This window comes from Netta rufina (genome assembly GCF_964035555.1).
Source record: "Netta rufina genome assembly, chromosome: 38".
Taxonomy (NCBI): Eukaryota; Metazoa; Chordata; class Aves; order Anseriformes; family Anatidae; genus Netta; species Netta rufina.
The window spans coordinates 629-25,947 of NC_140162.1; the positions used below are offsets into that span (position 1 = coordinate 629).

The 25,319-nt window shown below is 57.0% G+C and overlaps 2 protein-coding genes across 2 annotated transcripts; one reads left to right on the top strand and one right to left on the bottom strand.

The window, feature by feature from the left end:
- Positions 1-297: 297 nt before the first annotated feature.
- On the top strand, positions 298-16,053 carry LOC311220706 (leucine-rich repeat LGI family member 4-like; the record flags this gene model as incomplete). Its single annotated transcript, XM_084304255.1, has 11 exons — positions 298-375; positions 1,981-2,082; positions 2,360-2,483; positions 2,661-2,832; positions 3,612-3,683; positions 4,279-4,350; positions 6,588-6,659; positions 9,025-9,194; positions 10,411-10,575; positions 13,577-14,085; positions 15,609-16,053. Coding segments are annotated over 11 exons (1,839 nt in total), but the record flags the coding sequence as incomplete, so codon positions are not given.
- A 1,970-nt stretch (positions 16,054-18,023) lies between these two features.
- Positions 18,024-24,525, bottom strand: LOC311220709 (uncharacterized protein; the record flags this gene model as incomplete). The annotated part of the gene is made up of 9 exons (XM_084304259.1): positions 18,024-18,085; positions 18,226-18,269; positions 18,829-18,859; positions 20,419-20,493; positions 20,593-20,616; positions 21,404-21,439; positions 22,439-22,497; positions 23,223-23,284; positions 24,301-24,525. The coding sequence occupies 9 exons, from the start codon at positions 24,523-24,525 to the stop codon at positions 18,066-18,068; spliced, it is 576 nt and encodes a 191-aa protein (XP_084160385.1). The 3' UTR covers positions 18,024-18,065.
- Positions 24,526-25,319: the final 794 nt, after the last annotated feature.

Genomic DNA, 25,319 nt, shown 5'->3' on the forward strand with positions numbered 1-25,319 from the left:
CCCCCGGGACCCCCCTAAGGGACCCCCCTTGGGGTCCCCCTCCCCGCCCCTCGGAATCCCCCCTGGGACCCCCCCCCCCCCCACGGGGACCCCCCCCTCCCCGGGCATCCCCGTGACGTCATCGCGCGAAGCCCCGCCCCCTCCCTCTACTGGTTTCTCCCAGTTTGGCCCAGTTTAGCCCAGTTTGGACCAGTTAGAGCCCAGTTTATCCCAGTTTGGCACTGGTTTCTCCCAGTTTGGCCCAGTTTGGCCCAGTTAGTCCCCAGTTTATCCCAGTTTGGCACTGGTTTCTCCCAGTTTGGCCAGTTTGGCCCAGTTAGTCCCCAGTTTATCCAGTACGGCACTGGTTTCTCCCAGTTTATCCAGTTTGGCCCAGTTAGAGCCCAGTTTCTCCAGTTAGAGCCCAGTTTCTCCCAGTTTGGCACTGGTTTCTCCCAGTTTCTCCAGTTTGGCTCTGTTTCTCCCAGTTAGACCCCAGTTTGGCCCAGTTAGACCCAGTTTATCCCAGTACGGCACTGGTTTCTCCCAGTTTCTCCCAGTTTGGACCAGTTAGAGCCCAGTTTGGACCAGTTAGAGCCAGTTTCTCCCAGTTTCGCACTGGTTTCTCCCAGTTTCTCCAGTTTGGACCAGTCAGAGCCCAGTTTGGACCAGTTAGAGCCCAGTTTATCCCAGTTTGGCACTGGTTTCCCCCAGTTTCTCCCAGTTTAACCCAGTTAGTCCCCAGTTTATCCCAGTACGGCACTGGTTTCTCCCAGTTTCTCCCAGTTTGGCCCAGTTAGAGCCCAGTTTCTCCCAGTTTGCACTGGTTTCTCCCAGTTTCTCCAGTTTGGCTCTGTTTCTCCAGTTAGACCCCAGTTTGTCCCAGTTAGACCCCAGTTTCTCCCAGTTTGGCACTGGTTTCTCCCAGTTTCTCCCAGTTTGGACCAGTTAGAGCCCAGTTTGGCCCAGTTAGAACCCAGTTTGTCCCAGTTTGGCACTGGTTTCTCCCAGTTTGGACCAGTTAGAGCCCAGTTTGGACAGTTACGCCCCAGTTTCTCCCAGTTTGGCACTGGTTTCTCCAGTTTAGCCCAGTTGCTCCCAGTTTGGCACTGGTTTCTCCAGTTTAGCCCAGTTTGGCTCTGATTCTCCCAGTTAGACCCCAGTTTGGCCCAGTTAGGCCCCAGTTTCTCCCAGTTTGGCACTGGTTTCTCCCAGTTTAGTCCAGTTTGGACCAGTTAGAGCCCAGTTTGTCCCAGTTACACCCCAGTTTGTCCCAGTATAGCACTGGTTTCTCCCAGTTTTAGCCCAGTTTGGACCAGTAAGACCCAGTTTCTCCCAGTTAGTCCCCAGTTTCTCCAGCTAGTCCCCAGTTTCTCCCAGTTTGGCACTGGTTTCTCCCAGTTTCTCCCAGTTTGGCTCTGTTTCTCCCAGTTAGAGCCCAGTTTGGCCCAGTTAGACCCCAGTTTCTCCCAGTTTGGCACTGGTTTCTCCCAGTTTCTCCCAGTTTGGACCAGTTAGAGCCCAGTTTGGCCCAGTTAGAACCCAGTTTGTCCAGTTTGGCACTGGTTTCTCCCAGTTTGGACCAGTTAGAGCCCAGTTTGGACCAGTTACGCCCCAGTTTCTCCCAGTTTGGCACTGGTTTCTCCCAGTTTAGCCCAGTTGCTCCCAGTTTGGCACTGGTTTCTCCCAGTTTAGCCCAGTTTGGCTCTGATTCTCCCAGTTAGACCCCAGTTTGGCCCAGTTAGGCCCCAGTTTCTCCCAGTTTGGCACTGGTTTCTCCCAGTTTAGTCCAGTTTGGACCAGTTAGAGCCCAGTTTGTCCCAGTTACACCCCAGTTTGTCCCAGTATAGCACTGGTTTCTCCCAGTTTTAGCCCAGTTTGGACCAGTAAGACCCCAGTTTCTCCCAGTTAGTCCCCAGTTTCTCCCAGCTAGTCCCCAGTTTCTCCCAGTTTGGCACTGGTTTCTCCCAGTTTCTCCCAGTTTGGCTCTGTTTCTCCCAGTTAGAGCCCAGTTTGGCCCAGTTAGACCCCAGTTTCTCCCAGTTTGGCACTGGTTTCTCCCAGTTTCTCCAGTTTGGACCAGTTAGAGCCCAGTTTGGCCCAGTTAGACCCCAGTTTCTCCCAGTTTGGCACTGGTTTCTCCAGTTTCTCCAGTTTGGACCAGTTAGAGCCCAGTTTCTCCCAGTTACGCCCCAGTTTGTCACAGTTTGGCACTGGTTTCTCCCAGTTTAGCCCAGTTTATCCTAGTATGGCACTGGTTTCTCCCAGTTTGGCCCAGTTTGGACCAGTTTGACCCCAGTTTGTCTCAGTTATGCCCAGTTTCTCCCAGTTTGGCACTGATTTCTCCCAGTTTCTCCCAGTTTGGCTCTGTTTCTCCCAGTTAGACCCCAGTTTGTCCCAGTTAGACCCCAGTTTAACCCAGTTTGGCACTGGTTTCTCCCAGTTCGACCCCAGTTTAGCCCAGTTTGGCACAGGTTTCTCCCAGTTTGGCTCTGTTTCTCCCAGTTAGACCCCAGTTTAACCCAGTTTGGCACTGGTTTCTCCCAGTTTGGCCCAGTATAGGTCTGGTTTCTCCCAGTTCATCCCAGTTTGACCCCACCTTATCCCAGTTCGTCCCAGTTTGTCCCACTTTATCCATTTTTCCCCAATTTGAGCCTTTTTTGGGCCCCACCCCCTCCCAGTTTGGCACTTGTCCCCACCCCCTCCCTCTCCCTGGTCCCAGTTTGGCCCAGTTTGGCCCAGTTTGGCCCAGTTTGGCCCAGTTTGGCCCCGTTTCTGCAGGTCCCTGGTGCGGTGGCACATCGATGTCCTGGGCGAGGGCAGCTTCCGGGACACCCCGGCCCTGCAGCTGCTGTGAGTGTCCCCAAATGTCCCCAAATGTCCCCAAAATGTCCCCAAAATGTCCCCAATGTCCCTATATGTCCCCAGGTGTCCCCAGGGTGTCCCAAAATGTCCCCAAATATCCCCAAAATGTCCCCAATGTCCCCAAAATGTCCCCAAGGGTCCCCAAGGGTCCCCAGGGTGTCCCTAAATGTCCCAAAATGTCCCCAGGTGTCCCCAAAATGTCCCCAAATGTCCCCCATATGTCCCCAAGGTGTCCCCATGTGTCCCCAGGGTGTCCCCAATGTCCCCAAAGTGTCCCCAAAATGTCCCCAAATGTCCCCAAAATGCCCCCCAAGTGTCCCCAAAATGTCCCCAAATGTCCCTGGGGTGTCCCCAAGGTGTCCCCACGTGTCCCCAAGGTGTCCCCAAATGTCCCAAAATGTCCCCAAGGGTCCCCAAAATGTCTCCAAGGTGTCCCCACGTGTCCCCAAGTGTCCCCAAATGTCCCCAAAATGCTCCCCAATGTCCCCAAAATGTCCCCAAGGTGTCCCCAAGGGTCCCCAGGGTGTCCCCAAGGTGTCTCCGATGTCCCCAGGGTGTCCCAAAATGTCCCCAAATGTCTCCAAATGTCCCCAAATGTCCCCAGGGTGTCCCCAGGTGTCCCCAAATGTCCCCAGGTGTCCCCAAAATGTCCCCAAGGTGTCCCCAAATGTCCTCAGGGTGTCCCTAAATGTCCCCAAGTGTCCCCAAATGTCCCCAAAATGTCCCCGAGGTGTCCCCAGGGGGTGGCAGCATCTCTGTCCCCACAGGCTGGTCACTGCTGGGCGACTGGGGACCATTGGGGACGGGGCCTTCGCCGGACTGGTGCTGCTGGAGTACCTGTGAGTGGCACTGGGAGGCACTGGGAGGCACTGGGATGGGCTGGAGAGGGGCTGGAGAGGGGCTGGGGGGCACTGGGAGGGACTGGGGGGCGGTGGGAGGGACGCTGGGGCGTACTGGGATGGACTGGGGGGCACTGGGAGGGAGACTGATATGGACTGGGAGGCACTGGGGGATACTGGGATGGACTGGGAGGCACTGGGAAGGACTGGAGAGGGGCTGAGGGGCACTGGGAGGGACTGGGATGGATTGGGGGGCACTGGGGGGCACTGGGATGGACTGGAGAGGGACTGGGAGGGACACTGAGGGGTACTGGGAGGCACTGGGATGGATTGGAGAGGGACTGGGAGGCACTGGGAAGGACACTGGGGGATACTGGTATGGACTGGGAGGCACTGGGGGGTACTGGGAGGCACTGGGATGGATTGGACAGGGACTGGGAGGCACTGGGGGGTACTGGGAGGGACACTGGGGGATACTGGGATGGACTGGGAGGCACTGGGGGGTACTGGGAGGGACACTGGGATGTACTGGGATGTACTGGGATGTACTGGGATGTACTGGGAGGCACTGGGGGACGCTGTGGGGTGTCCCCAGGTTCATCGAGGACAATGAGGTGGGGACCATCGCCCCCACGGCGCTGCGGGGGCTGCGGGGGCTGCTCTACCTGTGAGTGACACGGGGACATTTGGGGACGTTTGGGGACATTTGGGGACTATGGGATATCCCCATATCCCATATCCCAAATCCCCCTGTCCCCATATCCCATATCCCATATCCCATATCCCCGTGTCCCCATATCCCAAATCCCAAATCCCAAATCCCATATCCCATATCCCATATCCCATATCCCCCTGTCCCCATGTTCCTAACCCCATATCCCCGTGTCCCCATATCCCAAATCCCATATCCCAAATCCCATATCCCATATCCCCGTGTTCCCATATCCCATATCCCATATCCCCCATCCCCAAATCCTGTATCCCATATCCCATATCCCAAATCCCATATCCCATATCCCATATCCTCCTGTCCCCATGTCCCCTGTCCCCAAATCCCATATGCCCGTGTCCCCATATCCCATATCCCAAATCCCATATCCCATATCCCAAATCCCATATCCCATATCCCATATCCCAAATCCCAAATCCCATATCCCATATCCCATATCCCATATCCCATATCCCCATGTCCCCATATCCCATATCCCAAATCCCATATCCCCATATCCCAAATCCCAAATCCCATATCCCAAATCCCATATCCCATATCCCAAATCCCATATCCCAAATCCCAAATCCCATATCCCATATCCCATATCCCAAATCCCAAATCCCATATCCCAAATCCCATATCCCATATCCCAAATCCCATATCCCAAATCCCATATCCCCATATCCCAAATCCCAAATCCCATATCCCAAATCCCAAATCCCATATCCCAAATCCCATATCCCATATCCCATATCCCAAATCCCAAATCCCATATCCCAAATCCCATATCCCATATCCCATATCCCAAATCCCATATCCCCTGTCCCCATGTCCCCTGTCCCCAAATCCCATATCCCATATCCCCAAATCCCAAATCCCAAATCCCATATCCCATATCCCAAATCCCATATCCCAAATCCCATATCCCATATCCCAAATCCCAAATCCCAAATCCCATATCCCATATCCCAAATCCCATATCCCAAATCCCATATCCCATATCCCATATCCCAAATCCCAAATCCCATATCCCAAATCCCATATCCCATATCCCATATCCCAAATCCCATATCCCCTGTCCCCATGTCCCCTGTCCCCAAATCCCATATCCCATATCCCCAAATCCCAAATCCCAAATCCCATATCCCATATCCCAAATCCCATATCCCAAATCCCATATCCCATATCCCAAATCCCAAATCCCAAATCCCATATCCCATATCCTCCTGTCCCCATGTCCCCTGTCCCCAAATCCCATATCCCCGTGTCCCCATATCCCAAATCCCATATCCCTGTGTCCCCAAATCCCATATCCCAAATCCCAAATCCCAAATCCCAAATCCCATATCCCAAATCCCATATCCTCCTGTCCCCATGTCCCCTGTCCCCAAATCCCATGTCCCCATGTCCCCTAACCCCATATCCCATATCCCAAATCCCAAATCCCATATCCCAAATCCCATATCCCATACCCCATATCCCCTGTCCCCATATCCCCACGTCCCCTGTCCCCATGTTCCTAACCCCATATCCCATATCCCTGTGTCCCCAAATCCCAAATCCCATATCCCAAATCCCATATCCCATATCCCAAATCCCATATCCCAAATCCCATATCCCATATCCCATACCCCAAATCCCATATCCCATATCCCATATCCTCCTGTCCCCATGTCCCCTGTCCCCAAATCCCATGTCCCCATGTCCCCTAACCCCATATCCCAAATCCCATATCCCATATCCCATATCCCATATCCCAAATCCCAAATCCCAAATCCCATATCCCATATCCCAAATCCCAAATCCCATATCCCCAAATCCCATATCCCAAATCCCATATCCCATATCCCATATCCCAAATCCCAAATCCCATATCCCAAATCCCATATCCCATACCCCATATCCCCTGTCCCCATATCCCCACGTCCCCTGTCCCCATGTTCCTAACCCCATATCCCATATCCCCGTGTCCCCATACCCCAAATCCCAAATCCCAAATCCCATATCCCCTGTCCCCATGTCCCCACATCCCCTGTCCCCTTGTCCCTGTCCCCATATCCCATATCCCCGTGTCCCCATATCCCCACGTCCCCTGTCCCCATGTTCCTAACCCCATATCCCATATCCCCGTGTCCCCAAATCCCAAATCCCATATCCCAAATCCCAAATCCCAAATCCCCCCGTCCCCGCAGGAGCCTGGCCAACAACCGCCTGGAGACGCTGCCCCGGGGCCTCTTCCAGGGGCTGGAGACCCTGACACAGCTGTGGGTCACGGGACGGGGTTATGGGGTCGGGGTGTGGGGTCACGGGGTTATGGGGTCACGGGGTTATGGGGTCGGGGTGTGGGGTCACGGGGATATGGGGTCATGGGGATGGGATATGGGGTCATGGGGATATGGAATCACGGGGTTATGGGGTCATGGGGATGTGGGGTCACGGGGTTATGGGGTCGGGGTGTGGGGTCACGGGGTTATGGGGTCACGGGGTTATGGGGTCACGGGGATGGGATATGGGGTCGGGGTGTGGGGTTAAGGGGGTATGGGGTCATGGGGATGGGATTAAGGGTCATGGGGATATGGGGTCATGGGGATGTGGGGTCGGGATGTGGGGTCATGGGGTTATGGGGTCATGGGGATATGGGGTCATGGGGTTATGGGGTCATGGGGATATGGGGTCGGGATATGGGGTCGGGATATGGGGTCATGGGGATATGGGGTCATGGGGTTATGGGGTCATGGGGATATGGGGTCGGGATACGGGGTCGGGATATGGGGTCATGGGGATATGGGGTTGGGATATGGGGTTGGGATATGGGGTCGGGATATGGGGTCACGGGGTTATGGGGTCATGGGGATATGGGGTCATGGGGATATGGGGATATGGGGTCGGGATATGGGGTCATGGGGATATGGGGTCATGGGGTTATGGGGTCATGGGGATATGGGGTCGGGATATGGGGTCGGGATATGGGGTCATGGGGATATGTGGTTGGGATATGGGGTTGGGATACGGGGTCATGGGGATATGGGGTCACGGGGTTATGAGGTTGGGATATGGGGTTGGGATATGGGGTTGGGATATGGGGTCACGGGGTTATGGGGTCGGGGTGTGGGGTCACGGGGTTATGGGGTCATGGGATTATGGGGTCGGGATATGGGGTCATGGGGAAATGGGGTCAGGATATGGGGTCATGGGGATATGGGGTCATGGGGAGGGGGTGACACAGGGATATAGGGTTGTCATGGGGCTATAGGGGGTGTCATGGGGCTATAGGGGGTGTCATGGGGCTATAGGGTTGTAATGGGGTTGGAGGGGTGTCACGGGGCTATAGGGGATGCCATGGGGTTATAGGGGATGCCATGGGGATATAGGGGATGCCACGGGGATATAGGGGATGCCATGGGGCTATAGGGGATGAAATGGGGTTATAGGGGATGCCACGGGGTTATAGGGAATTACATGGGGTTATAGGGGATGCCACGGGGTTATAGGGGATGACATGGGGTTATAGGGGATGCCACGAGGATATAAGGTTGTTATGGGGCTGGAGGGGATGCCACGGGGCTATAGGGGATGCCACGGGGATATAGGGGATGCCACGGGGATATAGGGGGTGAAATGAGGTTATAGGGGATGACATGGGGTTATAGGGGATGAAATGGGGTTATAGGGGATGCCATGGGGATATAGGGGGTGTCACGGGGATATAGGGTTGTTATAGGGCTGGAGGGGATGCCACGGGGATATAGGGTTGTAATGGGGTTGGAGGGGATGCCACGGGTATATAGGGAATGCCACGGGGATATAGGGGATGCCACGGTGTTATAGGGGATGACATGGGGTTATAGGGGGTGAGATGGGGTTATAGGGGATGCCACGGGGATATAGGGTTGTCATGGGGCTGGAGGGGGTGTCATGGGGCTATGGGGTTGTAATGGGGTTGGAGGGGATGCCACAGGGATATAGGGGATGACATGGGGATATAGGAGATTCCACGGGGATATAGGGGATGACATGGGGTTATAGGGGATGCCACGGGGCTATAGGGGATGCCACGGGGATATAGGGGATGACATGGGGTTATAGGGGATGCCACGGGGATATAGGGGATGCCACGAGGATATAGGGAATGCCACGGGGTTATAGGGGATGACATGGGGCTATAGGGGATGACATGGGGTTATAGGGGATGCCATGGGGATATAGGGGATGCCACGGGGTTATAGGGGATGACATGGGGTTATAGGGGGTGAGGTGGGGTTATAGGGGATGCCACGAGGATATAGGGTTGTTATGGGGCTGGAGGAGATGCCACGGGGCTATAGGGGATGCCATGGGGATATAGGGGATGCCACGGGGATATAGGGGGTGAAATGAGGTTATAGGGGATGACATGGGGTTATAGGGGATGCCATGGGGATATAGGGGGTGTCACGGGGATATAGGGTTGTTATAGGGCTGGAGGGGATACCACGGGGATATAGGGTTGTAATGGGGTTGGAGGGGATGCCATGGGTATATAGGGAATGCCACGGGGCTATAGGGGATGAAATGGGGTTATAGGGGATGCCATGGGGATATAGGGTTGCCACGGGTTTATAGGGGATGACATGGGGGTTCCGGTGCCAGGGACCTTCGGGGGAACCCCTTCCAGTGCGACTGCCGCCTGCGCTGGCTGGTGGCCTGGCTGGGCAGCGCCGCCCCCGCCGCCGAAGCCGGGCGCTGCCGGGGACCCCCCCCTCGCGCCGGGACCCCCCTGGCCCAGCTCCAACCCCGCGACTTTGACTGCCTCGTGTCCGGTACGGCGTCCCCGTGACCCCAAAACCTGGGTCCCCGTTGTTCCCGAATGCTTGGGTTGGCCTTGTCCCCAATATCTCGGTCCCATGTGTCCCCAAATTGTGGGTCCTATATGTCCCCAATTTCTGGGTCTTCTTGTCCCCAAATCTTGGTCCCCCTTGACCCCAATACTTGGGTTGGCCTTGTCCCCAATATCTCGGTCCTATATGTCCCCAAATTGTGGGTCCTATATGTCCCCAATTTCTGGGTCTTCTTGTCCCCAAATCTTGGTCCCCCTTGACCCCAATACTTGGGTTGGCCTTGTCCCCAACATCTTGGCCCTATATGTCCCCAATTTCTGGGTCCTCTTGACCCCAATTCTTGGGTTGACCTTGTCCCCAACATTCTGGTCCTATATGTCCCCAATTTCTGGGTCCTCTTGTCCCCAGTATCTCAGTCCCCCTTGACCCCAATACTTGGGTTGACCTTGTCCCCAACACCTTGGTCCTATATGGACCCCAATTTCTGGGTCCTCTTGTCCCCAAAATCTCAGTCCCCCTTGACCCTAATACTTGGGTTGACCTTGTCCCCAACACCTTGGTCCTATATGTCCCCAATTTCTGGGTCTTCTTGTCCCCAATTTCTGTGTCCTCTTGTCCCCAATGTCTTGGTCTCCCTTGTCCCCAACACCTTGGTCCCCCTTGACCCCAATACTTGGGTTGACCTTGTCCCCAACACCTTGGTCCTATATGGACCCCAATTTCTGGGTCTTCTTGTCCCCAATATCTTGGTCCCCCTTGACCCCAATACTTGGGTTGACCTTGTCCCCAACACCTTGGTCCTATATGGACCCCAATTTCTGGGTCCTCTTGTCCCCAATATCTCAGTCCCCCTTGACCCCAATACTTGGGTTGACCTTGTCCCCAACACCTTGGTCCTATATGACCCCAATTTCTAGGTCCTCTTGTCCCCAACATCTGGGTCCCCCATGTCCCCAATTTCTGGGTCTTCTTGTCCCCAATTTTGGGTTCCTCTTGTCCCCAACACCTTGGTCCCCCTTGACCCCAATACTTGGGTTGACCTTGTCCCCAACACCTTGGCCCTATATGTCCCCAATTTCTGGGTCCCCTCCGGTGTCCCCACCCTATGGTGGCACAAAGGGGGCACCCCAAGGTGGGGAGGGTCCCCAGGGGGGGGTGTCCCAGGTGTCGGGGGGGGTCTAACGGGGGGGTCCCGTAGAGCTGCGGCCCTTCCAGTCGCTGCCCTTCGCCTCGCTGGCGGCCGAGCCCTTCGCCCTGGGGGGGCACCCAGGGGTGGCCCTGGCCCAACCCTTCGCCGGTGCCTGCGCCCTCCTGGAATGGGACCAGTTGGCCGGGCGCTTTCGGGCCCCCACCATCATCAACGGTGAGTGAGGGAACCCCAAAAATGGACCCGGGGGTCGGGGGAACCCCAAAACGACCTGGGGGGGGGATGGTGGAAGGGGTTAAAAATGGTTGGGAGGGGTCTCGAAAATGGCCTGGAGAACCTCAAAAATGGGTTGGAGGACCTCAAAAAATGGCCTTTGGGACCCGAAAATGGACCTGGGGTTGGGGGAACCCCAAAATGACCTGGGGGGGAAGCTGGAAGTGGTGGGGAATGGGGTTAAAATGGGTTGGGGGGTCTCAAAAATGGCCTGGAGAACCTCAAAAATAGGTTGGAGAACCTCAAAAATGGGTTGGAGAACCTCAAAAAATGGCCTCGGGGCCCAAAAATGGACCTGGGGTTGGGGGAACCCCAAAACGACCTGGGGGGGGATGGTGGAAGGGGTTAAAAATGGTTGGGAGGGTCTCGAAAATGGCCTGGAGAACCTCAAAAATGGGTTGGAGAACCACAAAAAGGGGTTGGAGAACCTCAAAAAATGGCCTCGGGGCCCAAAAATGGACCTGGGGTTGGGGGAACCCCAAAATGACCTGGGGGGGAAGCTGGAAGTGGTGGGGAATGGGGTTAAAATGGGTTGGGGGGTCTCAAAAATGGCCTGGAGAACCTCAAAAATGGGTTGGAGAACCTCAAAAATGGGTTGGAGAACCTCAAAAAATGGCCTCAGAAGGCCTCAGGGCCCCAAAATGGACCTGGGGTTGGGGGAACCCCAAAAAGACCTGGGGGGGAAGCTGGAAGTGGTGGGGAATGGGGTTAAAAATGGTTGGGGGGGTCTCGAAAATGTCCTGGAGAACCTCAAAAATGGGTTGGAGAACCTCAAAAATAGGTTGGAGAACCTCAAAAATGGGTTGGAGAACCTCAAAAAATGGCCTCAGAAGGCCTCAGGGCCCAAAAATGGACCTGGGGTTGGGGGAACCCCAAAAAGACCTGGGGGGGAAGCTGGAAGTGGTGGGGAATGGGGTTAAAAATGGTTGGGGGGTCTTGAAAATGGCCTGGAGAACCTCAAAAATGGGTTGGAGAACCTCAAAAATGGGTTGGAGAACCTCAAAAAATGGCCTCGGGGCCCAAAAATTGAATTGGGGTTGGGGGAACCCCAAAATGACCTGGGGGGGAAGCTGGAAGTGGTGGGGAATGGGGTTAAAATGGGTTGGGGGGTCTCAAAAATGGCCTGGAGAACCTCAAAAATGGGTTGGAGAACCTCAAAAATGGGTTGGAGAACCTCAAAAAATGGCCTCAGAAGGCCTCAGGGCCCCAAAATGGACCTGGGGTTGGGGGAACCCCAAAAAGACCTGGGGGGGAAGCTGGAAGTGGTGGGGAATGGGGTTAAAATGGGTTGGGGGCTCTTGAAAATGGCCTGGAGAACCTCAAAAATGGGTTGGAGAACCTCAAAAATGGCCTCAGAAGGCCTCAGGGCCCCAAAATGGACCTGGGGTTGGGGAAATCCCAAAACGACCTGGGGGGGAAGCTGGAAGGGGTGGGGAATGGGGTTAAAATGGGATGGGGGGGGGTCTCAAAAATGGCCTGGAAAACCCCAATGTCCCCATAGGGTCATCACCATCACCCCAATGTCCCCAATGTCTTTGTAGGGTTTTCTCCACCCCCTTGACCCCAAACCCTCCACGGGGTTCTCCCCACCACCCCAATGTCTCTATAGGGTCATCACCCCAACCTTGATGTCCCTGTAGGGTTTTCTCCATCCCCTTGACCCCAAAACCTCCATGGGGTTGTCCCAACCACCCCAAAGTCCCTATAGGGTTTTCTCCACCCCCTCGACCCCAAACCCTCCACGGGGTTCTCCCCACCACCCCAATGTCCCTATAGGGTCATCACCATCACCCCAATGTCCCCAATGTCCCTGTAGGGTTTTCTCCATCCCCTTGACCCCAAACCCTCCACGGGGTTGTCCCAACCACCCCAATGTCCCTATAGGGTTTTCTCCATCCCGTTGACCCCAACGTCTCTCCAGGCTTCTCCCCACCACCCCAATGTCCCTGTAGGGTCATCACCATTACCCTAAGGTCCCTATAGGGTTTTCTCCATCCCCTTGACCCTAGTATCTCCCCAGGTTTCTCCCCACCACCCCAACATCCACCTAGGGTCATCACCATCACCCCAATGTCCCCAATGTCCCTGTAGGGTCATCACCATCACCCCAATGTCCCCAATGTCCCTGTAGGGTCATCACCATCACCCCAATGTCCCCAACATCTCTATAGGGTTTTCTCCACCCCCTCGACCCCAAACCCTCCACGGGGTCACTCCCACCACCCCAATGTCCCCATAGGGTCATCACCATCACCCCAATGTCCCCAATGTCCCCATAGGGTCATCACCATCACCCCAATGTCCCCAATGTCCCTATAGGGTTTTCTCTACCCCCTCGACCCCAAACACTCCACGGGGTCACTCCCACCACCCCAATGTCCCCATAGGGTCATCACCATCACCCCAATGTCCCCAATGTCCCCATAGGGTCATCACCATCACCCCAATGTCCCCAATGTCCCTGTAGGGTTTTCTCCACCCCCTCGACCCCAAACCTTCCACGGGGTTCTCCCCACCACCCCAATGTCCCTGTAGGGTCATCACCATTACCCTAAGGTCCCTATAGGGTTTTCTCCATCCCCTTGACCCTAATATCTCCCCAGGTTTCTCCCCACCACCCCAACATCCACCTAGGGTCATCACCATCACCCCAATGTCCCCAATGTCCCTGTAGGGTCATCACCATCACCCCAATGTCCCCAATGTCCCTATAGGGTTTTCTCCACCCCCTCGACCCCAAACCCTCCACGGGGTTCTCCCCACCACCCCAATGTCCCCATAGGGTCATCACCATCACCCCAATGTCCCCAATGTCCCCATAGGGTCATCACCATCACCCCAATGTCCCCACCATCTCTATAGGGTTTTCTCCACCCCGTCGACCCCAAACCCTCCACGGGGTCACTCCCACCCCCCTTACCCACCCACCCCCTTCTCCCCCCAGGTTCCTCCCCGGTGGCCTGCCACCCCCTCCAGCTCGGGGGGTCCCTGGTGGTGGTGGTGGCCCAACTTGGGGGGGGCTCGGCCGTCTGGCGCCGGGCCGGCGGCCCCGGTAGCCGCTTCGTCCGCCTTCAAGCCTTGGGCAACGGGCGACTCCGACGCCCCCACGCGGTGGCCAGCGCCCGCTTGGGGGGCCACTGGTACTTGGGGGTGGCCGACAGCTCCAAGGGGGGCACCAGCACCCTCTTCCGATGGGGGGGACGGGGTTTTTACCCCCACCAGGCCTTGAGGCCTTGGCACCGGGACACCCACTTGGAGTTTTTGGAGTTGGGGGGCCGGCCGGCCATGGTGGTCTGCAGCGGGACGAGGAGACCCCTGGTCTACCGCTGGAGCGGGGCGGCCTTCGCCCCCCACACGGACATCCCCCACGTCCCCGACGTCTACGCGGCCAAGCATTTCCGTCTGCGGGGTCACGTCTTCCTCTGCCTCACGCGCTTCTTGGGGGACGCCAAGGTGAGGTTGGGTGAGGTTGGGTGGGGGGGGGGGTCTCGTGGTGGGGAGGTGAGGTGGTTTTTGGGGGGGGGGCCCACCGGCAGCGTGGGGTTGCGGGGTTCTGTTGGGTTCATGGGTTTGTTGGGGTCTGTCAGCTGGGGGTGTTTGTGGGGTCTCAGAGGCGTCATGGGTTTATGGGGTCCCATCATCATCATGGGTTTATGGGGTCCCATCATCATCATGGGTTTATGGGGGTCCACCATCATCATGGGTTTATGGGGTCCCATCATCATCACGGACTCATTGGGGTCTACAGTCAAGGGTTTATGGGGTCCCACCACCATCATGGGTTTATGGGGTCCCACCACCTCTACCATGGGTTCATGGGGTTCCACCACCGTCATGGGGTCCCACAACCATCATGGGTTGATGAGGTTCCACCATCATCATGGGTTTATGGGGTCCCACCACAATCATGGATTTATGGGGTCCCACCACCTCTACCATGGGTTCATGGGGGTCCACCACCATCATGGGTTTATGGGGTCCCATCATCATCATGGGTTTATGGAGTCCCACCATCAGCATGGATTCATGGGGTCCCATCATCATCATGGACTCATATGGGGGTCTACAGTCATGGGTTTATGGGGTCCCACCACCATCATGGGGTCCCACAACCATCATGAGTTAATGGGGTTCCACCATCATGGGTTTATGGGGTCCCACCATCATCATGGGTTTATGGGGTCCCATCATCATCATGGACTCATTGGGGTCTACAGTCAAGGGTTTATGGGGTCCCACCACCATCATGGGTTCTTGGGGTTCCAAAACCATCATGGGTTCTTGGGGTCCCATCACAATCATGGGTTTATGGGGTCCCATCACCATAATGGGTTTATGGGGTCCCATCATCATCATGGACTCATATGGGGGTCTACAGTCATGGGTTTATGGGGTCCCACCACCATCATGGGGTCCCACAACCATCATGAGTTAATGGGGTTCCACCATCATGGGTTTATGGGGTCCCACCATCATCATGGGTTTATGGGGTTCCATCATCATCATGGACTCATTGGGGTCTACAGTCAAGGGTTTATGGGGTCCCACCACCATCATGGGTTGATGAGGTTCTACCACCATCATGGGTTTATGGGGTCCCATCATCATCATGGGTTCTTGGGATCCCACCATCATCATGGGTTTATGGGGTCCCACCACCAACATGGGTTTATGGGGTCCCACCACCATCATGAGTTTATGGGGTCCCACCACCATCATGAGTTTATGGGTTCCCACCACCTCTATCATGGATTTATGGGGTCCCACCACCATCAAGAGTTGATGAAATCCCACCACCATCATGGGTTTATGGGGTCCCACCACCAACATACGTTTATGGGGTCCCACCACCTCTATCATGGATTTATGGGTTCCCACCACCCCTATCATGGATTTATGGGGTCCCACCACCACCCCCTGCTCCGTGACGCCCCCCGCCCCATACCGACCCCTTCCCGTGGTCCCTTTGTTCCCAGGTGATGCGGTGGGAGGGGTCCATGTTCCGCGAGGTCCAGCAGGTGCCGGCGCGGGGCTCGATGGTCTTCCAACCCTTGTCATTGGCCGGCCAACGCTACGTCATTTTGGGCAACGACTACGCCCCGAGCCGCGTCTACCGCCTGGGACCCGGGGGCCACCTAGAACCCGCCCAAGAGCTCCTGGCCCCCGCCCCCCGCGCCTTCGCCCCCATCTCCTTGGGTCACGGGCACTTCTTGGTGGCCTCCAGCTTCAAGGGGGCCACCCAGATCTACCGGCACGTCACCGTGGACTTGGGGGCTTGAGGGACGTGGGGACGTCCCGGCGTCGTGGGGACAGAGGTGACGTTGTTGGGGGGCTTGGGAGGGTGGTGGGCTTGGGGTTGTTTGGCCATGATGTCACCGTGGAGCTGGGTGCACAAGGGACGTGGGACATCGGTCATTGTGTCATCTAGAACCTCAGGACCCGAGGGACATGGGGACATCGGCCTTTGTGTCATCTAGAACCTCAGGACCTGAGGGACATGGGACATTGGTCATCATGTCACCAAGAACCTCAGGACATGGGGACATTGGTCATCATGTCACCTAGAACCTCAGGACCTGGGAACATGGGACATTGGTCATTGTGTCATCTAGAACCTCAGGACCTGGGGACATGGGACATCAGCCATCGTGTCATCTAGAACCTCAGGACCTGAGGGACATGGGACATTGGTCATCATGTCACCAAGAACCTCAGGACCTGAGGGACATGGGACATTGGTCATCATGACATCTAGAACCTCAGGACCTGAGGGACACGGGGACATCAGCCATTGTGTCATCTAGAACCTGGGGACCTGAGGGACATGGGACATTGGTCATCATGTCATCTAGAACCTCAGGACCTGAGAACGTTGGCCATTATGTCATCTAGAACCTCAGGACCTGGGGACCTGGGGACATCAGCCATTGTGTCATCTAGAACCTCAGGACCCGAGGGACATGGGACATTGGTCATCATGTCATCTAGAACCTCAGGACCTGAGGACATGGGAACATGGTCCATTGTGTCATCTAGAACCTCAGGACCTGAGGGACATGGGACGCTGGTCATCATGTCACCTAGAACTTCAGGACCTGAGGACATTGGTCATCGTGTCATCAAGAACCTGGGGACCTGAGGACATTGGTCATTGTGTCATCTAGAACCTCAGGACCCTGGGACATCGGCCATTGTGTCATCTAGAACCTCAGGACCTGAGGGACATGGGACATTGGTCATCATGTCATCTAGAACCTGGGGACCTGAGGACGTTGGTCATCATGTCATCTAGAACCTCAGGACCTGAGGACATTGGCCATTGTGTCATCTAGAACCTCAGGACCCAAGGGACATTGGTCATCGTGTCATCAAGAACCTGGGGACCTGAGGACATGGGACATCATGTCATCTAGAACCTCAGGACCTGGGGACATGGGGACATCGGCCATTGTGTCATCTAGAACCTGAGGACCTGGGGACCTGAGGATGTTGGTCATCATGTCACCAAGCACCTCAGGACCTGAGGACATGGGACATTGGTCATCATGTCATCTAGAACCTGGGGACCTGAGGACATCAGCCATAATGTCATCTAGAACCTCAGGACCTGGAAACCTGGGGACATTGGCCATTGTGTCATCTAGAACCTGGGGACCTGAGGATGTTGGTCATGTCATCTAGAACCTCAGGACCTGAGGGACATGGGACATTGGTCATCATGCCATCAAGAACCTCAGGACCCGGGGACATGGGACATCATGTCATCTAGAACCTCAGGACCTGGGGACATCAGCCATTGTGTCACCTAGAACCTCAGGACCTGAGGACCTGGGGACATGGGCCATTGTGTCACCTAGAACCTCAGGACCCAAAGAACATGGGACACCGGCCATTGTGTCACCTAGAACCTCAAGACCTGGGGACATGGGCCATTGTGTCACCTAGAACCTCAAGACCTGGGGACATGGGGACATCGGCCATTGTGTCACCTAGAACCTCAAGACCTGGGGACATGGGGACATCGGCCATTGTGTCACCTAGAACCTCAGGACCCGAGGGACACGAGTTGAGGCCACCCCGTCACCACGTTTTTGGTGGCCACCGCGTCACCGTTGACTTCGGGGTGTCACCGTTGTCCCCTCCCGGTGCCCCCACCCACCCACCGCTGTCCCCAACGTCACCGTGACCCCGTTGTCCCCGTGTCACCCGTGTCACCCAACGCCCCCCCCCCCGTCCTCGCGTCCCTTTGTCCCCTCCTTGTCCCGCTGCAGGGATTTCCCTCAAAATAACCAAATTTCCCTTTTTTTAACACTTTTTTTATTAATTTCCCCTTTTCCTGGATTTTTTTTGGGGGGTTTCGCCCCCAAATAAATTCTCCCCCCCCCCCCCCCTTCCACGCGTCCCTCCTGGGGTTGGGGACGTTTGGGGACACCTCAGCACGAGCTGGCAGCTCCTGGGGAGAAACGGGGGGGTCATGGGGGTCCCCGAAACCTGGGACCCCCCCCCAAAAAATTTGGGGTGTCCCCCCCCCTGAGGTCACCTGGGTCCCTTTTTTTTTTTGGGGTGGGGGGGGGGACAGGGGGGGACACGTACCGGGGCCGACGAGGTGGGACGCCTCCGGAGGGGGACGGTGGCGGCTGTGGGGGGAGGGGGTCATGGGGGGGGGGTTGGGACGTCCCCGTGTGTCCCCATGTCCCCCCCCAAGACCCCCCCATGTCCCCAATGTCCCCCCCCATGTCCCCATATCCCCCCATGACCCCCCCTTGTCCCCAATGTCCCCCCCATGTCCCCATGACCCCCCCAATGTCCCCCCCAAAACCCCCCAATGTCCCCCCCATGTCCCCAATGCCCCCCCATGTCCCCATGACCCCCCCTTGTCCCCATGTCCCCCCCATGTCCCCAATGTCCCCCCATGTCCCAATGACCCCCCCATGTCCCCAATGTCCCCCCCATGTCCCCCCCATGTCCCCATGACCCCCCCTTGTCCCCATGTCCCCCCCATGTCCCCAATGTCCCCCCATGTCCCCATGACCCCCCCTTGTCCCCATATCCCCCCCATGCCCCCCCCATGTCCCCCATATCCCCCCAATGTCCCCATGACCCCCCCATGTCTCCATGTCCCCCCCATGTCCCCATGACCCCCCCATGTCCCCAATGTCCCCCCCATGTCCCCAGTGTCCCCCCCCCACCCCCCACCTTGCTTTGCTCCGGCACTTGCACTTCCCACCTGGGGGGGGGACAACAGAGGTGACAGGCATGGGGGGGGGGACACGATGTCACCCATGGGGACCCCCAGGTGACACCGGGACCCCCCAGTGACACAGGGACCCCCCCCAGTGACTTGGGGACACCCTGGGGACACTTTGGGGACACCTTGGTGTCACCTTGGGGACACTTGGGGACAATTTGGGGACACCTTGGGGACAACTTGGGGACAACTTGGGGACATCATGGGGACACTTTGAGGACAATTTGGGGACAATTTGGGGACACTTTGGGGACAACTTGGGGACACCTTGGGGACACTTTGAGGACAATTTGGGGACACTTTGGGGACACCTCAAGGACACTTTTGGGACATTTTGGGAATAATTTGGGGACAATTTGGGGTCACCATGGGGTCACCCTGAGGACACCTTGGGGACACTTTGGGGTCACCTTGGGGACACTTTGGGGACACCTTAAGGACACTTTTGGGACATTTTGGGACATTTTGGAGACACTTTGGGGACACTTTGGGGACACCCTGAGGATATTTTGGGGACAATTTGGGGACACCTTGGGAACAATTTGGGGACACTTTGGGGACCTTTGGGGACACTTTGGGGACACTTTGGGGACACTTTGGGGACACTTTGGGAATAATTTGGGGATAATTTGGGGACACTTTGGGGACACCCTGAGGACACCTTGGGGACATCTTGGGGACAATTTGGGGACATCTTGGGGACATTTGGTGACAATTTGGGGACACCTTGGGGACAATTTGGGCATAATTTGGGGTCATGTTGGGGGCACTTTGGGGACACCGTGTGGACACTTTGGGGACACTTTGGGGACACCTTGGGGACACCTTGGAGACAATTTGGGGACACTTTGGGGACATTTGGGGACACCTTAAGGACACTTTTGGGACATTTTGGGACATTTTGGAGACACTTTTGGGACACTTTGGGGACACCCTGAGGATATTTTGGGGACAATTTGGGGACACCTTGGGGACACTTTGGGGACACTTTGGGAATAATTTGGGGATAATTTGGGGTCACCCTGAGGACACCTTGGGGACACCTTGGGGACACCATGGGGACATCTTGGGGACATTTGGTGACAATTTGGGGACACCTTGGGGACAATTTGGGCATAATTTGGGGTCATGTTGGGGGCACTTTGGGGACACCGTGTGGACACTTTGGGGACACTTTGGGGACACCTTGGGGACACCTTGGGGACACTTTGGGGACACTTTGGGGACACCTTGGGGACACTTTGGGGACACTGTGGGGACATTTGGGGACACCTTGGGGACAACTTGGGGACACCTTGGGGACACTTTGAGGACAATTTGGGGACACTTTGGGGACACCTTGGGGACATTTGGTGACAATTTGGGGACACCTTGGGAACAATTTGGGGACACTTTGGGGACAACTTGGGGACAATTTGGGCATAATTTGGGGTCATCTTCGGGACACTTTGGGGACACCTTGGGGACAACTTAGGGTCACCTTGGGGACAATTTGGGGACATCTTGGGGACATTTGGGGACAATTTGGGGACACTCACTGAGCAGCACGACGATGCCGGTGACACACAGGACAGCCGCCACCACCAGGCCCCCCACCCGCAACTGGTGCCAGTCTGGGGGGGGGGGGGGAGGGGACACGGTGACAGGGGGGGAGGGGACATCGTGTCCCCTCCCCCCCCCCCCCTTGGGGACACCGCTGTCCCCACACTCACCGTAATAGAAGGGACTGGTGGCATCTGGGGGGGGGGGGGGGAGGGGTCAGAGGGTTGCTGGTACCAGTATGGCCCCTCCCCCAATCCCAGTATAAACCCCCATTCCCAGTATGACCATCCCAATCCCAGTATAAACCCCCCAATCCCAGTATGAACCCCCCAGTTCCCAGTATAAACCCCCATTCCCAGTATGACCCCTCCAATCCCAGTATGACCCCTGTTCCCAGTATGACCCCTCCCAATCCCAGTACAGCTCCCCCAATCCCAGTATGACCCCCCACAATCCCAGTACGACCCCCCCATTCCCAGTATGAGCCCCCCATTCCCAGTATGAGCCCCCCATTCCCAGTATAACCCCCCCATTCCCAGTATGACCCCCTGTTCCCAGTATGACCCATTTATTCCCAGTATGACCCCCCCCCAAATCCCAGTATGACCCCCTCCAATCCCAGTACAACCCTCCCATTCCCAGTACAGCCCCCTCAATTCCCAGTATGACCCCCCCCATTCCCAGGATGATCCCCCCAATCCCAGTATGAACCCCCCCAATCCCAGTATGACCCTCCCCAATCCCAGTATGACCCTCCCCATTCCCAGTATGACCCCCCCATTCCCAGTATGACCCCCCAATCCCAGTATGACCCCCCCAATCCCAGTACAGCCCCCCCATTCCCAGTATGACACCCCCAATCCCAGTATGACCCCCCCAATTCCCAGTATGATCCCCCCCATATCCCAGTATGCCCCCCCCCATTCCCAATATAGCCCCTCCCCACTTCCCAGTTCATCCCAGTTCATCCCAGTAACTCACCCAGGGACTCCGAGCTCCCTCTTGCCAGGGGAAGAACTGGGAGGGGCAAAAACCAGTTTGGGGGGGGGGAAAAAACCCAGTGCCCCCAGTTCCCCACCAATTACTCCCAGTTCTCTCCCAGTTACCCCAGTCCCCTCCCAGTTCTCCCCCAGTCCCCCCTAGTTCTCCCCCAATCCCCTCCCAGTCCCTCCCAGTCCCCCCCCAATCCCCCCCAGTCCCTCCCAGTCCCTCCCAGTCCCCCCCCAGTTCCCTCCCAGTTTTCCCCAGTGCCCCCCAATCCCCTCCCAGTTCCCTCCCAGTGCCCCCCACTTCCCTCCCAGTTCCCCCCAATCCCTCCCAGTCCCTCCCAGCCCCCCCAGTCCCCTCCAACCCCCCCCAAACCCCCCCAGTTCCCTCCCAGTCCCCCCCAGTTCCCCCCCAATCCCCTCCCAGTCCCCCCCAAACCCCCCAGTTCCCTCCCAGTGCCCTCCAACCCCCTCCCAGTTCCGCCCAGTTCCCCCCCAATCCCTCCCAGTCCCTCCCAGTTCCCCCCCAGCCCCCCCAGTCGTTCCCAGTTCCCTCCCAGTCCCCCCCAGCCCCTCCCAGTTTCCCCCAATCCCCCCCAGTTCCACCCCAGCCCCCTCCCAGTTCCCCCCAGTCTTCTCCCAGTGCCCTCCCAGTCCCTCCCAGTCCCCTCCCAGTTCCCTCCCAGTCCCCCCCAATCCCCCCCCAGTTCCCTCCCAGTGCCCCCCAGTCCCCCCCAGTTCCCCCCAATCCCTCCCAGTCCCTCCCAGTCCCTCCCAGTCCCCCCCAGTCCCCCCCAGTCCCTCCCAGTCCCCCCCTAGTCCTCTCCCAATGCCCTCCCAGTTCCCTCCCAGTCCCCCCCCCAGTTCCCCCCCAATCCCCTCCCAGTCCCCCCCAAACCCCCCAGTCCCTCCCAGTCCCTCCCAGTCCCTCCCAGTCCCCCCCCCAGTCCCCCCCAACCCCCTCCCAATCCCCCCCAATCCCTCCCAGTGCTCCCCAGTCCCTCCCAGTCCCTCCCAGTCCCCCCAGTACCTGCAGCCAGCAGCACCAGCACCCCCGCGCCGCCCCCCCCCCATGGTGACCTTTGACCCCTGGGGGGGGGGGGAGGGGCACCCCTTGAGTGCCCCTCCCCCCCCCAGCACCCATCGCTCCCCCCCCCCCCCCCAAAAAAAAAGGCACCCTTGGGTGGGGGAGGGGCGGTGAGTCACCCGCCCGGCGGGCGAATTCCTTACTGGGGCGTTACTGGGAGGCAACTGGGAGGAATGGGAGGGGGGAGGGGGGGGCACCCAACTGTCCCTCCCCCCCCCCCCCCCAAAAAAATGACCCCCCCGGGGTGCCCCCCCACCCATGGGTGCCCCCCCCAACCCCCCCCAATAGCACCCAGCTGCCCCTCCCCCACCCAAAAGCCCCCCCCCCCCCCCCAAGGTGCCCCCCCCAAAAGACCCCCACCCATGGGTGCCCCCCCCCCCAGGGTCCCCCCCACCCATGGGTGCCCCCCCCGTAGCACCCAGCCCCCCCCCCCTCGCTAAAGAACCCCCCCCAAAGGTGCCCCCCCCGAATTACCCCCCCCCAAAGGACCCCCACCCATGGGTGCCCCCCCCCAGGGTGTCCCCCACCCATGGGTGCCCCCCCCGTAGCACCCAGCCCCCCCCCCTCGCTAAAGAACCCCCCCCAAAGGTGCCCCCCCCGAATTACCCTCCCCAAAAGACCCCCACCCATGGGTGCCCCCCCCAGGGTGCCCCCCCCCACCCCAGGGTGCCCCCCACCCATGGGTGCCCCCCCCCCACCCACGGTGCCCCCCCCCCCCCCCACTCACCTTCCCGCACCGACACCACCAAAACAGGAACAGGACTGGAGGGGGAGGGGGCGTGGCCTCACCTGGAGGGGGCGTGGCCAACCAAAAGGGGCGTGGCCAGGCGAGGGGGCGTGGCCACGCCTCCCCCCCAGGGTGTAAACGAGTAGTGCAAGGTGTAAACTAGTTGTAGGGAGAGATACACACTGGTAGTAGTGAAAAACACTGGTAGTGTAAGGCACTAGTTGTAGTGCGAGGTGTAAACTACTAGTAGTGTGAGGTACTAGTTGTAGTGCAAGGTGTAAACTAGTTGTAGTGTGAGATACACACTGGTAGTAGTGAAAAACACTGGTAGTGTAAGGCACCTAGTTGTAGTGCGAGGTGTAAACTACTAGTAGTGTGAGGTACTAGTTGTAGTGCAAGGTGTAAACTAGTTGTAGTGTGAGATACACACTGGTAGTAGTGAAAAACACTGGTAGTGTAAGGCACTAGTTGTAGTGCGAGGTGTAAACTAGTAGTAGTGCAAGACGTAAACTAGTTGTAGGGCAAGATACTAGTTGTGGTGCGAGGTGTAAACTAGTTGTAGTGTGAGATACGCACTGGTAGTAGTGAAAAACGCTAGTAGTGTAAGGCACTAGTTGTAGTGCGAGGTGTAAACTAGTTGTAGTGCGAGATACTAGTTGTAGTGCAAGGTGTAAGCTAGTTGTAGTGTGAGATACTAGTTGTAGTGCAAGGTGTAAACTAGTTGTAGTGTGAGATACACACTGGTAGTAGTGAAAAACGCTAGTAGTGTAAGACACTAGTTGTAGTGCGAGGTGTAAACTAGTAGTAGTGCAAGACATAAAGTAGTTGTAGGGCAAGATACTAGTTGTGGTGCGAGGTGTAAGCTAGTTGTAGTGCAAGATGTGAACCCACTGTAACACAAGGTGTAAACCAGTTGTAGTGCAAGACAAACTAGTTGTAGTGCAAGGTGTAAACCCATTGTACCTCAGGCTGTAAACCCATTGTAGCACCCAGTGTAAACCCATTGTAGCTCCAGGCGTAAACCCATTGTAGCACCCAGTGTAAACCCGTTGTAGCACCAGCTGTAAACCCATTGTACCACAAGCTGTAAACCCATTGTAGCACCCCGAATAAACCCCTTGTAGTGCCAGTTGTAAACCCGTTGTACCACAAGGTGTAAACTAGTTGTAGCTCCGGGTGTAAACCCATTGTACTGCAAGCTGTAAACCCCTTGCAGCACCCAGTGTAAACCCGTTGTAGCACCAGCTGTAAACCCATTGTACCACAAGGTGTAAACCCATTGTAGCACCCGGAGTAAACCCATTGTAGCACCCGGTGTAAACCCATTGTACCACAAGCTGTAAACCCATTGTAGCACCCAGAGTAAACCCATTGTAGCACCCAGTGTAAACCCATTGTAATGCCAGGTGTAAACCCATTGTAATGCCAGGTGTAACCCCCTTGTAGCACAAGCTGTAAACCCATTGCAGCACCCGGAGTAAATCCCTTGTAGTGCCAGGTGTAAACCCATTGTACCGCAAGGTGTAAACTAGTTGTAGTGCAAGGTGCAAAACCGTTGTAACACAAGGTGTAAACCCCTTGTAGCACAAGCTGTAAACCCGTTGCAGCACCCGGAGTAAACCCCTTGTAGGCACCCGGAGTAAACCCCTTGTAGCACCCAGAGTAAACCCGTTGTACCGCAAGGTGTAAACTAGTTGTAGTGCAAGGTGTAAAACCGTTGTAACACAAGGTGTAAACCCCTTGTACCGCAAGCTGTAAACCCATTGTAGCACCCGGAGTAAACCCCTTGTAGGCACCCGGAGTAAACCCCTTGTAGGCACCCTCCCCCAGCGTCCCCGCCGCCGCCGCCTCCTCCTGGCCCCGCGCCCGCCTCCGCGTCACCCTCCCGGCGGTGCCACCCGGCGCCAGGGGTGGTGTCCCCTCCCCCCCCCCTCCTTGTCCCCAAGTGTCCCCGTGTCCCCCCCCACCCCCCAAAAATGTCCCCCCCACCCCAAAAATGTGTCCCCCCCCCCCCCAAAAAATGTCACACGGGGGGGTGCTCGGCGGGGGCTTTATTGGCGCTGCCGCGGTGACGTGTCCCCGGTGACCTCCTGGGGG